This window comes from Zonotrichia albicollis, chromosome 7 (assembly GCF_047830755.1).
Source record: "Zonotrichia albicollis isolate bZonAlb1 chromosome 7, bZonAlb1.hap1, whole genome shotgun sequence".
Lineage (NCBI taxonomy): Eukaryota > Metazoa > Chordata > Aves > Passeriformes > Passerellidae > Zonotrichia > Zonotrichia albicollis.
In genome coordinates, this window is record NC_133825.1 from 20971508 (window position 1) to 20985322 (window position 13815).

At 39.7% G+C, this 13815-nt stretch overlaps 1 protein-coding gene across 1 annotated transcript in view; it reads right to left on the bottom strand.

The window, feature by feature from the left end:
• Positions 1 to 651: 651 nt before the first annotated feature.
• The window catches only part of REEP3 (receptor accessory protein 3), a 37043-nt gene continuing 23879 nt past the window's right edge, over positions 652 to 13815 (bottom strand). Inside the window, exons 6-8 of the mRNA XM_005488065.4 lie at positions 7897 to 8044; positions 5326 to 5477; positions 652 to 4582 (exon numbers count right to left, since the gene is read on the bottom strand). Coding sequence (XP_005488122.2) covers positions 4526 to 4582; positions 5326 to 5477; positions 7897 to 8044 — 357 coding nt within the window. The 3' untranslated portion in view covers positions 652 to 4525. The remainder of the gene's footprint in view (positions 4583 to 5325; positions 5478 to 7896; positions 8045 to 13815) is intronic.

Below are 13815 nucleotides of genomic sequence, written 5' to 3' on the forward strand. Positions count from 1 at the left end.
ATTAACTTTTCTGACATTAGAAACTGAATCACTGCAAGTTCCCCTAAGAGTCAGTCTGTGCTTCTGGGATGCATTTTCACAATGCTTAAAAATTATTTATTGCTATTGTCTTTTAAATCTTTCTCCTCAATATCAAGAAATTCTTTTATTTGAGGAAGTAAGCCAGGAAACTTGCAAACAAGGCCCAGAAAATGTGGTTACAGAGGATTTTGCTTGGGTTTTGGTAGGGGTGTTAACAGATGACTCAAAAGGAGGTTTGAAAAAAGAAAGGGCCAAATTCATCCATGCATCTCCTCCCCTGGATTACCAGAACTCTGACTAGGGAATGCAAAACAAAATCAGTTTGATGTCCAGCAGTTCCCCACGAAGTTACACTCTTTTGGGACACTGAGCATCTCAATTTTCATTTACTCTGAACCATACATCTAATCAAACCAGGTGACACCACAGCATGTTCAAGTTGCCTTTAGCTTCAGACTTCATGGCAGAACCTCAAGGGCAGTTTAGTCATACTTTGAAGAGTTTTTCAAGTTTCTCCAAAGTTCAGCTAGGTTGTTTTTGGTGCTTGAACCATTACAATAAGTAACAGAACACAGATTACACAGTGACTAGTTTGTTAATAGTAATTCAGGTAATAAAATATCCACTGCATCTTGCTCAAAGCAGAATTTATTAAAGTCAGCATCAAGATAAGTCAATGCATAATGAAGTTTTCCATCCTACAAATATGTAAACAAGTTGACAGCAAGTCATTATTACAATATAAAAATTAAAGCTTACATTGCATTTTTTTAAAGCTACTATCTTCAGTCCAAATGTATATTCTCTGGTTTGTAGCATTTAAAAATACAAGTTCTTGAAAATGTTAAAGTATTGCCTTTGCACATACATTTTTGTAGAAAAAGTACTTAAAAATACCAACTTCCCATTAATAAAAGCAACACCAAAAATAAAACACATTTTTGTCATGAACAGCACATTGAATGTGTCCAGCATTTTCTTCACCATTCTCTTTTACCAAGTTACCTTCTATTTTAAAATTCATTATACTTTGCAAAATGTCTGTTGGATGTTACTCACTTACTTTCACACACCAAAGGAATTAGCAATATTGGCAATCACATTGCAATCAAAGTCCAGCCTAAGCTCACTTGCAGCTGAGGCCACCAATGTAATCCTCATCTCACACTGGGTATTTTAACAAGCACAGCAGGCTCTTGCTAAAAATGCTGAGTCAGTCCAGACATATTTTGGAAAGGCTTGAAACCTTGATATGATTTAAACAGAAAAACATATTCTCTTTTAAAGCACTTTTAAACCCCAAGTCTTTGTTTGACTACAGTCAAATTAGCAGTCCTGTTGGTGGCAGTCAGTCAGTTCTCAGGAAACACTTTGTTCAGAAGATTAGATAATTTGACATCAACTACATTTTACATTCCAAATCCAAAAAGAATGTTAAACATCGATTTTTAACATTTTTTTCAAGAATTTTCCTGGCAAGAGCTAGACAGATGACTTCTGCAGTTGCTAAGGCAAAAAATGTTTGAAAATTCCCTGTAACTAAAGTTAAAAGACTTTCAGTATTTTAGAAAGTTAAAACCAAAGTCAAAAGACTTTTAGTAGTGTTTCAAAACCTAAGTAAACCAAACAGAACAAGGAGAGAGAACTATGTATCACTGGGATAAAAGCTGATCATGCCACTGTGCCCTGACAAGCACCACCTAACAATGAACAGTAAGAAGAAAAAATGAAGATAATCCAGTGAACCAGTTTGAGGATGAATTCAAAGATCAAAATCAGGCTGACAAGAAAATATTTGTATAGTTGGCTATTAGACTGAAGAAAACAGCTAGGAAAATATTGAAGGCTTGATCATGTAAGACAGTTACCTGAAAGAAGAGAAGTACATTTCTATGCAAACAGGAATGAATATGAATAATACTGCCAGCTTTCCTAATTCCATGCACATTCCAGAAAGAGGATTTATTTAGCCTTTATCACTACTGAGTTAGTAAGTTAAGTCTGCCAGAAGTTGCAGCCTCAGGTACATAGAGACACACAGAGCAACTTCCTGACAAGAGTGTGGTAGAGCCTAAAACACTTCAATGATCTCTAGCCCTAGAAATGTGTTAAAAACATAAAACAACCCCCAAAACAGGATCTCCATGAACCTGTACAGGAATTGTAATTCTGATAAAAATGGCTTACTCTACTCCTTCATGCAGGATTATGATTTGTACAAAGATGATCAGTTTTTTGCCATGCTTGGTGGTAAAACAAGCATGATTAGTTACAGCAAAACGTGTCAGCAAGTTTTCAACTCTACAGTAAGAGTTAGAGATTCCATCCCAGGGCCAGGTCAGTTCAGAGAGGGGTGAGATGCAAATACAAGAGCTTAGGGTTCCTTAGTGTCTTACACACAGACAAACCTCAGGGAAACAGAGGAGAAGCACAAACGTTCCTGGGGCAGACGTCCCACACTCCAGGGGAGGTTGCTTTTGTGATCACTCCTTGCCCACAGCTCCTTAGAAAAGCTGGATAACAAGGTACAGGTTTGGTTAGGGGATGGAATTTTAGCACTGTACTCATCTGGGAGAGAGCAGCCTTCCTGTCCTCTTGTTCCTGTGTTTCTGAGTGAAGTTTTACAGGTTTTAGCTTTTAATCACACGTGAACTGCTGGGACTTCTCCCTGAGGTTCCTCAGAGATGCTGAAGTGCTGCTATACTTGAGCACAGCTCTGCACAGGGCTTGCAGACACTTCCCACAGCCAGGGAGGAACAACACCAACACAGACCAGCTGCATTTGTGCCCACAGAACTCAAGCCCTGGATGAAGTGTGCACAAAACTCCTCTGAATGCTGCAGACCAGCAGCGAATTGCTATGGCTGTAACAGAAAAAGAACTGCCCAAGCCTCAGGAATGTATTTAACATCTCTGCTGGAGGCTTGCAGCTGACTGTCAATACCTGGGGAAAGGTTTAGGGATTGAAGTCAGAGATCCCAGGATAAGAGGAATCCATGCCATTTCCTCTTTGAGGGAAGTAACAAGGTCTGTCCCAAAGATATATAATGGAATACTATCTGCAAAAAGTGGGTGGCTTCTCCCTGAATCCACAGTAGAAATATAGTCACACAGCAAACTAAAGTCAGCCTCATTCTCAGATCTGCAGAAAATAGTACCAAAGGTGACCTAAAAAAAGTCATTTTGACAAGTCACTGCATATTGAAAGACATTTCAAAATTAATCTCTGTGCAGGTATGCCATGGGATTCTAGGTTATAAAATGACTGACTAAATCAACTAGACTTTTAGAAGAAGCTATTTATATGCAAATATTTTAGTAATAACTTCAGCAATAAAAGAAAGTACTACACAGGCCATTTTAGAATCCACATATGGTATGAAATATACACTCCTACATGTTCTGAAGTACATATATATATAAATATATTTGTTCTTAAAGCAATGTAGAGCAAAACTAAACCAGGGCCTGACTAAGCTCTCATACATACCTTGATGGCAGCATGACTTTAACACACAGCTCATGGGCTGATCAGATCCCTGAGGCAGATCACTGGAATTGCTGCAAGTTCTACTTACCACAATTTTAACCAAAAACTGATTTAAATCATGTTACATCTCTTTAGATGGAGGAAGGCAGACACAAACAAAACAACCCCACAAACAAAAAACCCCCCAAAACTCCCCCAAAAAAACCACACACAGAGACAAAACCCACACAGCCCTATAATACATAGAAAGGCACCTGATAATATTGTTAGTAGCAAATATCTACAGCATCCTAAGTGTACTTAAGGAATCGAGATAAATTTTAAAAAGATCATAAAATACAAGAATTGCTGGCATTCAAAATGTAACTCTAACCTACCTAGCAAGTCACTAAAATGACATGTGCAGTTGTAAATCATTAAGAGTGTGCAAAACTAGAGTTTTGCATAAAGTGCTATAGGTACCCCCAGTTTGCTAAGCTTGGCAATATGATGCAAGATGATGATGTTAAGGATGTATCCCACCTACCTCACCTTTCCTTTTTCTTTCCCACCATCATCCACTGTCCTTTCAACTGTACATTTAAAAATTACACAAAGGCCTTTTCAGGAATTGTAGTTCAGAAAAATATTTCAAGTATATCTATCTTTCAATGTAAACTTGGGGACAGTATGGTTCAATTCTCACAAGCTCTACATACTTAAACCTTCTGCTAATTTAACTGGAGTTGCAAGTATTTCTATCTGTCCAATACCTCTGGAAAAGAGTATTTCCCATTCCTCCTTTAACTCCTATTTAAGGAGTGCTGAAATTCATGCTGTAACTTGTCCAGACTTAAATCTAAACAATTCTAGAAAAACAGAGTAATACTTGATCTGATCACTTGGGTTCACAAAAACAAGTCCTACCATATCTGTTCATACAGACTCATTTTAGGAATTGTACACAGATCTTTAACACTTGAATTCAAGTTACTATGGTACAGTAGTTTCTCTGGCAGGCATTGTGCAGTACACTTAAAAGTATACAGCAGGTCTCTTCTTTACTCTGTATTTCAATGATCCATATCGTATCTGGGGGGAAAAATAAAATTATAACAAAGAGTTGAGTCACACCAAGCAGAAATATGATTCACCTGCCCACTAATTTTATTTTGCATATATCTTTCAGTGTGCTTTGGACACCCCAGTTTCACTAAGAGAATCTGCCTATGACTAAATAACAAAGTTTCAACAGAATTGGACAAGAAGAATAAGTATCATCAGTTTTCCTGGAATGACCCAAAAGCTTCTATGAGACTGCACAGAGATTTATCCTGAAGTATCTTTAAATTTTGTGATGCATGCACATCTAAAGTGCATTGAATGCAAACTAAGATCTTCTCTTTGTACATCATAGAGAGTCAGGCTATGTGTCTGTGGGAACTAAAAAATTCTGAATATTCTTTATTAAACAGGAGGTGTTTAAATGTGCACAACATGCAAATTATAATATTGCTATCCATAACCCTTCCAAGGTGAGCAGCTCCTGAAACTGGGCTCAGTGGTGTCAGAATTAGCATTACAAGCACAGAGTCTGCTCCATCTCCTCTCCCCTGCTCCTCACTTAGTTTATTTCATTTATGGATTTCCCCTAAACACTCCAAACTACAAAAGCTCCAAACCTAGATATTGTTATCACACTTCCTTCCCCATTTAGCATTCCAGAACCCAGTTATTGTTGCCAACTTCTCCAGGATTAAAAATCAATGTCTGCACTATGAAAAATGCCAACATAGACTGAAGAAGCAAACTCCATTAACCAGGATTATACTTGCCTCTTTACGGCCTTTAATCGTTTTCACTGATTTCATACTCTGAGTTCTTCGAAGGCCTCTCTGAGCACACATTTCATCCTCTGAATGTGTCCCCTCCATCTCTTCATCTGTTCTATCATCTCCAGGATTTTTTTCCAGTGGAGTTTTATAACCTTTAACAAAATAATAAAAAAAAAAGTAGCTGTAACTTTTTGATTTCTAAGAAAGCCATGATTTTCATCTTTACCACACATGATTTATCCTTTTAAATGATGTGCTCATTTCAAAACAGAAACATCAACTCTGCCACAAGTTTGGTGCTTCTAATCCTGCCACGTGGTCCCACAGGTGTGAAATGCAGTCATTCTTCAGTTGTCAAAACTGGAACCACAAGTCTGCTGACATCTTCTGCTTTACACTAAAGTGCAAAAGCCTTAGTCGTCATCTTAAAAAGTATTCAAGATTTTTGGATATGATCCCTATGAGAGGGAGGTTACACTTACATAAACCTTTAAAGGTCCCTTGAACACAAACCATTCCATGACTTTCATTCATAGGATCCCTCTTCATACTCTCATCCTCCTGCATTTTTAACACCAAAGCTCCTTCCAGATCAGTAACACACCCAAGTACTGTTTGGGGTTGTTAACATCCTGCAAAACCAGGACCGAGATAATTACCTGAGACTCTCACTAGAGGGCACAAACTGCTTAAAAACACACCCTGAAAAGCTCCTTGGGGTCCAACAGCCCCGAATCCCCATCACAGACCTATCACAAAGCTCCCAAATCCACTCTGGTTCCTTCTTCTGCCAAACTCTCCTTTGATCCCAGAATCTACAGGCTGTAACACTCAGGAACACCTTTTGGACTCCAAACCAAACTGTGTTAATGACCTATGTACATTTCATCTTAAGCCGATGTTTTATTTAGGCTTAGCTAATTTTTTTCCTCAGTGTTTTTTCCCTAGAACTTAGAATCACATAATCTATTCCACAGCTACTTGAGGTAGACATTCTGATGTTCTCTTCTACCATTTTAGAGGTAACACATCTCTGCTTCCAGTACAGTTTCAATTCATCCTTTTAAACACAAAAGATTTCAATCACATCTGATTCTCTGTTTCAGACTAGCAGTGTTTGCAGTGACACCAATGCTTCTTATCTCTGTTTGTAAGATGTGATGCATCAGCATCCCATCAGAGCATTCCCTTTTTCACTGCCAGCTCAGCACCACCCTATGATCCATGTCCTGCAATTTGCAGAGAACTCCCAGCTCAGACCACAAAAAATAAGATTGTGCTAAGCACAGCAGAATATTGATGCAGTGTTCCTAAATCTATGTGCACTTTTGATCTTTTTAAAGTCCCTAATGCTGCAGAAAACTCAAAGAAAACATGGGAGGTGTATGCCAGATATCAGACCAGGAGCAGAAACAATTAATTAAATTCAACTAGCTGTAAGAAAGCTTTTTGACGTTTAAGATTGAATCTCACAATCAGTGATTATTTATGTAGTATAAATTGAAGCATTAAAAAAAAAATAAATTTAGAGCATTTTCAAGCTATTTCAGCTAGGTAGGTAATGCTGATTTAATGAGGAACAGACCCTGCACAACAGCTGCAGTGACACCATCTCTAGTGCAGCTCTTCATGAATTCTTTGCTTTCTCTGCAGCCAGCAGCTCCAGCTCACACTGCCCTGCACAGGATACCTTTGGAAACAATGTGCAAGTCAGCTTAGCTCCCTTCAGCTGGCCATCTATTCCTTACAAACTTCATGGGCTGCCACACTACCCATGGAATCCCTTGGGCCCCACAAGCACTACTCCTCCCCCAAAACAGAGGGATAAGAAGGAATGACAGGCTTAGGTGAAAAGAAATAGCCCAGATCTACTTCTTTTGTGGGAAATATCAGCTCCTTGACATCACAGCCTTGCCATTTAAAAAGGTGGAGTCACCAGGCTACCAGCAAAACCTTCCTTCAAGCATGACAAGCTCAATAGCAAAGTGATGATGACAATAACAGTACATGTAATAGAATAATGAAACAACAGTATCTCTGAACAAAACCATATACTGGTGACCACACACCATCTTTCAAGTGCTGACTGGCATCAGTCCATTATGAAAACTTGATGCCTTTATTACTCCTATCACCATAAGCAATTTTACATTTTGATCTATTACTACAAGCCTGGTGAATTAATTTCTATTAATTTTCTCTTCTATTTACTCAGCTTCCATATGTTTTCATGTTTAACTTCTTGTACATTTGTCACAGAAACTCCACTTAATCACAAAACGTTTGACTTCCAATTAAGTTTTACTTTGGTAATAAATTCTTGTAGGCAATTGGCAAGGACAGGAGCAATGAATACAGCATGATTACACTGAGAGTGGCTGTGAGAAGAAAGTAATTCAGGAAGGATTTCTTAACTGTCATAATTTACTTTGCTTGAGTGTACTCTGTTTAAGTGTACTGGAATTCTTTGAGGCCTTTTCCATTTAGAAATGGGGTGAATGTGTTTCTGCTATTGCCCTTGTGCTTTGGGAGAATTGTTCTTTTAGGTAGGGAAGAAAAAAAGATACATACCTGAAGATTCACTTGTAGAGGCTCTGGTTTTCTTCTTAGCTTCTGGCAATGTCTGATAAGCTCTCTGTCCAACAGGCTCATCTCCTTGTATAGTAGTCAAATCATGCATACTGAAACTTCTCAGTTTCTCAGTTATTGCACCTTGGCTCTGAAATACAACAACAATATCTTTGGAATCCAGGCAGAGGTTTAACTTTACTGCTCAGCTTGGGTTAAGATGTTTAAGCCCATGCTTCCTTGCTGCACAACAAAACCCATTGAACAGACACATGCAGTTGCTTTACACTTGTAAAGGTATTGCTTTTACCCACATTGCTCCCAGATGACAAAGTTACACAAGCTGGCAGCTTAATTACAAATGCAGCATTTCACCCCTTTCATCTGAGCAAATAAAGGCTGAGGGTAAGTGTTTAAAAGAAACACACATCAGAAATGTTCACTTCAAACATGGCAGTTCAAGGTGGCATGACAGTAACACTTCCACTTTAAAGAGTATGGTTGAAAACAGTTTTCTGCTATTTTATATTTTATCCTCCACAAATTTCAATAAGGTTAAGGAGAAAAGTGTTAAAAATACACTCTGTAACATTAACTCAAATAACTGAGAAACTGGCAGCACTATAAAAGCAGCTCCAGTTGACAGAAACTTGAAACCACAAACCAAAGAGGTCCTGCCTGGACTCCAGGCTAGCAGTGCCTCTTACTAATACAGCTTTACTGACATAATAGCAGCCCCAAATCTAATGCCTCACAGGAGAATAGTTAATCACACATAAACATCAAGTACTCCTCCTCCAACTGTCTTCCCTTTTTTTCCATGTGGAACATATGGAAGTTTCCCTGTTGGAAAGAAAGGTCATCCAGCAGCTCTTTCATCTTCAATCAGATGATGTTATTATTAAAGTATTAAAGATTAATTTATTGCATAAGCAACTAAAAGAATAAGACCACGAGAACAAGTACTCAAAGTCATGTTAAAATAACATTTAATTCTTCCATCTCTTGGCATAAGGCAAAAAATAACCATTTCAGGGAAAGGTTGACAAGCCCGTGTATGAATTCCACTTCAAGCAAGTGTTAAAGACTTTGTTTCATTCTTACAAATGAAGCTTTTAAGTAAAATTCTTCATTTGACCAGCATGCTAGCTAGCAGGAGCAGAAACCTGGGTACAATTCCATTCACCTTTCTCTGCAACAGCACCGGCAGAAGGCAATTCTGGCACTGCTGGCCACAGCCATTTGCTCCCATTCTCATGACAACTGTTTTTGCAGTTGGTACACCAGCACACTGAATTAGTCCACATTAAAAATAGCCATGTAAAGTGAACAGACAGTTGAATTAAAATTCCTGAAGTTTGTGTGGGTACCAAAAGGCAGGGGGAAAAGTGCCTGAAACCTAATATTAATTTTCTGATGACTAGTTATTAGTACAGCATATAAAATTAAGACAGTGGACAGTATTCTACTCAAGCACAACAAACCTATGATAATTCTTACCCAATCATTGTCACCAAACAACAAAGAAAAGGTTTCTTGTAAGAGAAGTAGAAGCCTTAACTTCTCTTCCCACATACTTGTAGGATGACTCAGTTCTCACAAACTGAAGTACATCTTGTCTTTGAGCTACAATGCACTATGAACACTGCACAGTGTCTGTATTAAAGATTGTAAAAATCCCAAAGTCAAATTTATTCCCCAAGATGGCTCATTTGAGGCAGGTCTCCTAAAGTCTCTCCTAAGGCAGAAACAATCCTGCCCTTCCACTACTGCACTGAAAAGCATTTCAAGTAAACTACACCAGGAACCAACTATGCCTGAGACCTTTATCAGCTGCTAGGACATGGAGAAGAGAACTGCAGAAAGAGCTGCTTCTTTTGACAAGTAATAGCTTACAGTAAATATATCACTCTGCTGTAAGATACAAGAGTGTTCATCAGGCTGTGTTCAATGCTTTAAGAGGTTGAACAGGACTCAAGTCTCAGTCACTGAACACTGAAATATTTTACTGAATATGTAAAATGGACCTAGCTGGCTCTCAGCAGAATCCATACAAATTCAGTACAATTCCACTCACCAAGAGTGAACAGACTCTACTTAAAACAGGGACAGAAGCTGGTTTTGGCCAGCAGCAAAGTATAGAAAGACACACTTGTTTAACAGCTGCCCAGCAAGTTCATTCATCATGTGATATACTACAAAAAGACATTTGGAAATTGTATAGAATAATGCAATAAGGATTATAACAACTAACATATTAAGAATTCACATTACAAGCCTATATTTCTTATTCCACTGTGGACAGAGGACTAGATCCAAGCTAGGAACATTCAGCCCTATTTTCCAGTGCAGCTTTTGGATACAGAATTTTGTTTTTCAAAGGAGGAAAAAAAGTCAAGTATGCGCCATAAAATAACACTGTGCCCCTAACCAAACTGCATGGTTGAGCTGGAGCTCCTGTGGAGCACTGCCTCACTCAGGGAGCACGGCAGGGATTTACACAATGGGCCCTTCATTCCAAAACTACTTGCCAAGATGGAAAGTTTTACTCAAGTTACACACGGCAAACATTGAGAAGTTTGAAGGGATATATACACAAATAAAGATGCAGCACACATGCCTGGGAGTCACAGTAGAATGGGAGCTGCACAAGCACTGCTGTGCTGGACAGTCCCCATCACACATGGCACCAACCCTGTGCAGCTACTCCCTACAGGGCCCCCAGTCCCTGTCCCACCCCTGGGAACATCCAGTCTAGCCAAATCAAGACTGATTTCTGCTTGAACTCCACTGCACGGACTGAAGGACCAATTTCAAGGTGTTCTGTGGGAGCGTGCATAGCACTGTGCTCACACTTCAGAAGATTCTTCCACCCCCATGCCCAAAACCAGCAGTTAATTGCTTTCTGCTGAAACAAAGCATTCTGTGTAGATCTGGATTACTATCAGCTCAGGATGAAAGTCTGGCTGAAAAATATTAAATTCCTTCCTACTGCAGGAAACGTGAGATTAAATACCCTTTACAGCAGGAAATGTGAGAGTAACATTCCCATTTGGAATAATAACGCTTTAAGAGCTTTACTATTTTGTTTGAAAGGTCAAAGAGTTACAGCTTGAAAGCAACATGTTTGCCCTACAAGCAGAGCAATTTAGGTGTAGGTGGAGCTGAAGAGGATCTCCTGCCTCCACTGCCATGCCATGGATGTGGCAGCAGCCATCACCTCTCCCCAGATTCTCTCTCCCAGGAGAAGGTGGCAGAGCAGTTACCACTGGTGGCCCATCACATCACCAGTCCCTGCCAGTAAGGAAGGAATACACCAGGCTGCACTCAGCCCAGAGGCTGGGAACTAAATTACAGCCCAAAAGATTGAGACACATACATTTACAATCACAGTGCCAGGGATAGAGAAAATAAATCACGTAGCTTCAGCACTAGAATTTCTAAGTAGACAAACACAGAAGAGAGATGAACTGTGAAGTCTGTGTGTTATCTTAAACAAAATTCAAGTCCTAAAGAATGATTTTTCTTCATTATTCAATAGCATTTCCTAAAACATACTAATGCATGTTTTAGAGTCCACGTGCATTAGCAGTAACCAATGTGAGACACCAATGAAAGTTGTAATATGCTTCTAAATAAATTCTTTGAAATAAACATAGCCCATTTAAGGGTCTCCTTTCAAGACTACTCAGCCTCTAGTAAGCTATTAGTCTCATCAGCTGACCCTCATATATGAAATGCCATTTTCCATTCTGTTATTGAGCATGTACTTTTATGGAAGTGGCTGTAAACAAACCCCACACTGTGTGCCTCAGGGACGCTGCCGTTCAATGGCACTTGCAGCCCTCAGGGGGCAGGATCACTGACTGGAGCTGCCTGCCTGCCTTGGACACGTTCCCAGTGCATGCAGCACCCACATTCTCAGCTGTTCTCTCCCTGATCCCATCCAAGCTGACAGGGAATGACTGCTGCTCCCTGTGAGCCTGCCCAGGGACTGCTGTCCCGTCAGTGACCCCTGCAGCACGCCAGGCAGCCCAGCAGGGAGGAGGATGACAGCACTGCTGCTCCCCAGAGTGATCCTGGCTGTGTGCCACAGCTGGCTGCAGCACAGCTCCTTCCTCTGCCTGCCCTGAGTGGGGTAAGGGGAAGGGTGAGCAAGGCCAGGAGAAAAACACTCCAGCAGCAAAAAGGCAGCAGAACAGACTCAGGATGACCAGAAGGCACTCAGCAAACACAGCGCTGTGATGGTGCTCACAGGGGTCTGAGGATGAGGGAAGAGACAAGGATCTGACTCCATGTTTCAGAAAGCTTGATTTATTATTTTATTATATATATTACATTAAAACTACACTAAAAGAACAGAAGAAAGGATTTCATCATAGAAAAAGAATGATAACAAAGGCTTGTGACTGACCAAGACAGTCCAGACAGCCAGACTGTGATTGGCCATTAATTAGAAACAGCCACATGAGACCAATCACAGATGCCCCTGTTGCATTCCACAGCAGCAGATAATCAATGTTTACATCTTGTTCCTGAGGCCTCTCAGCTCCTCAGGAGAAAAAATCCTAAGGAAAGGATTTTTCATAAAAGATATCTGCGACACAGCCCTCAAAACATACTATCACCAGCACTTTACAAATGAACACTGCTTGTGTGACCTCATAAAGGGGGACAGAGTATTTCACAGCTTAAGTAGCAGTTCCCCTGCTCAGAGTGATAAGGACACCAGGTTTCACTAGCAGCTCAAGAAATCTGAATTCATGGGTTGGCTGAAATTGAAACTTAGAGGTAACCATCACCTCAGAAGACCTGAAAAGCAGATGTATCACTGGAACTTAAATGTTGTGGATATCATTTCCCCAAATCCATAAACTACTGAGCCTATTAAGGCATCTTGATTCTGATTCTTTTACTAATAAAAATTTCCTTCAGTATAAAGAAAAAAAATTTAACACAGATTATTTTTCATCTCCAAATCTCCAGAAATCAGGATTTTACAAAGATTTGTTTTCTGACATACTATTTCAACACCATTTATTTTGGCAATATATGCTATTTAGCAGGTTTTGAAACACTACATTTTATATGAACAGTGGCTAAATACTACCAGCTAAAAAGATCAATATGAGAATGCAAGCTATAAGCCACTACTCCTGCCAAATACATTTAAATTTAACTATAGGGGAGCAGGTTTAAATCTATGCCAAATTTCAGCAGACTGACCTGGCTGGCTGCTCCAACCTCCCTAACAGAGCCAACAAGCCTTTTAATGGTAATCCCCTATTCCGGTGACAACCCTTGAAGAAAATCACTCTCTCCCACATTTTATATTCCAAATATTTCAGCAAGTTTCCAATCCATTTTAACACTCTCCAAAAGTCAGCATAAGCAGTTTTCTTGGACACTTTAGTGTCTTTTGACATAGGTTTAACCTTGCACACGTTTAGTCTCTCCCCCTCTCCTAATTTGAGATCTGCCATGTCAGAATAAGCATGTGTGCTCTATTAAAAAAAAGAATAGTGATGAAAGTGTGCCCTCTTTCCCATCAAGACTGATCTCACTACTACAGTTTTGTTCCTGAAATCCTATAGCATGCTCCACCAGCTCCTGGTGAAGGGATAATCTTTTCACCTGCTGGAGGCAGCAGTCAACTCCTGAAAAACAGGGAACAAAATCAAGAACACATGCACTGAGTCCATTTGCCTGCATGGAGCAGGCACGCTCAGCATTTTGGAATGACAAACCCAAAGGGCTTAACGTGCCAAAATAAAGATTTTCTTCAGTGAGTCTCCTCTTTCATGCTGTTTAAAAATCATGCCTATTTTAGGTCTATGGTATTGTGGTGGTTGTTTTTCCCAAGCATCTGATGTGCACGGAACTAATTCTGTACAAATATTCATGAGCATGTTTAACAAGTTT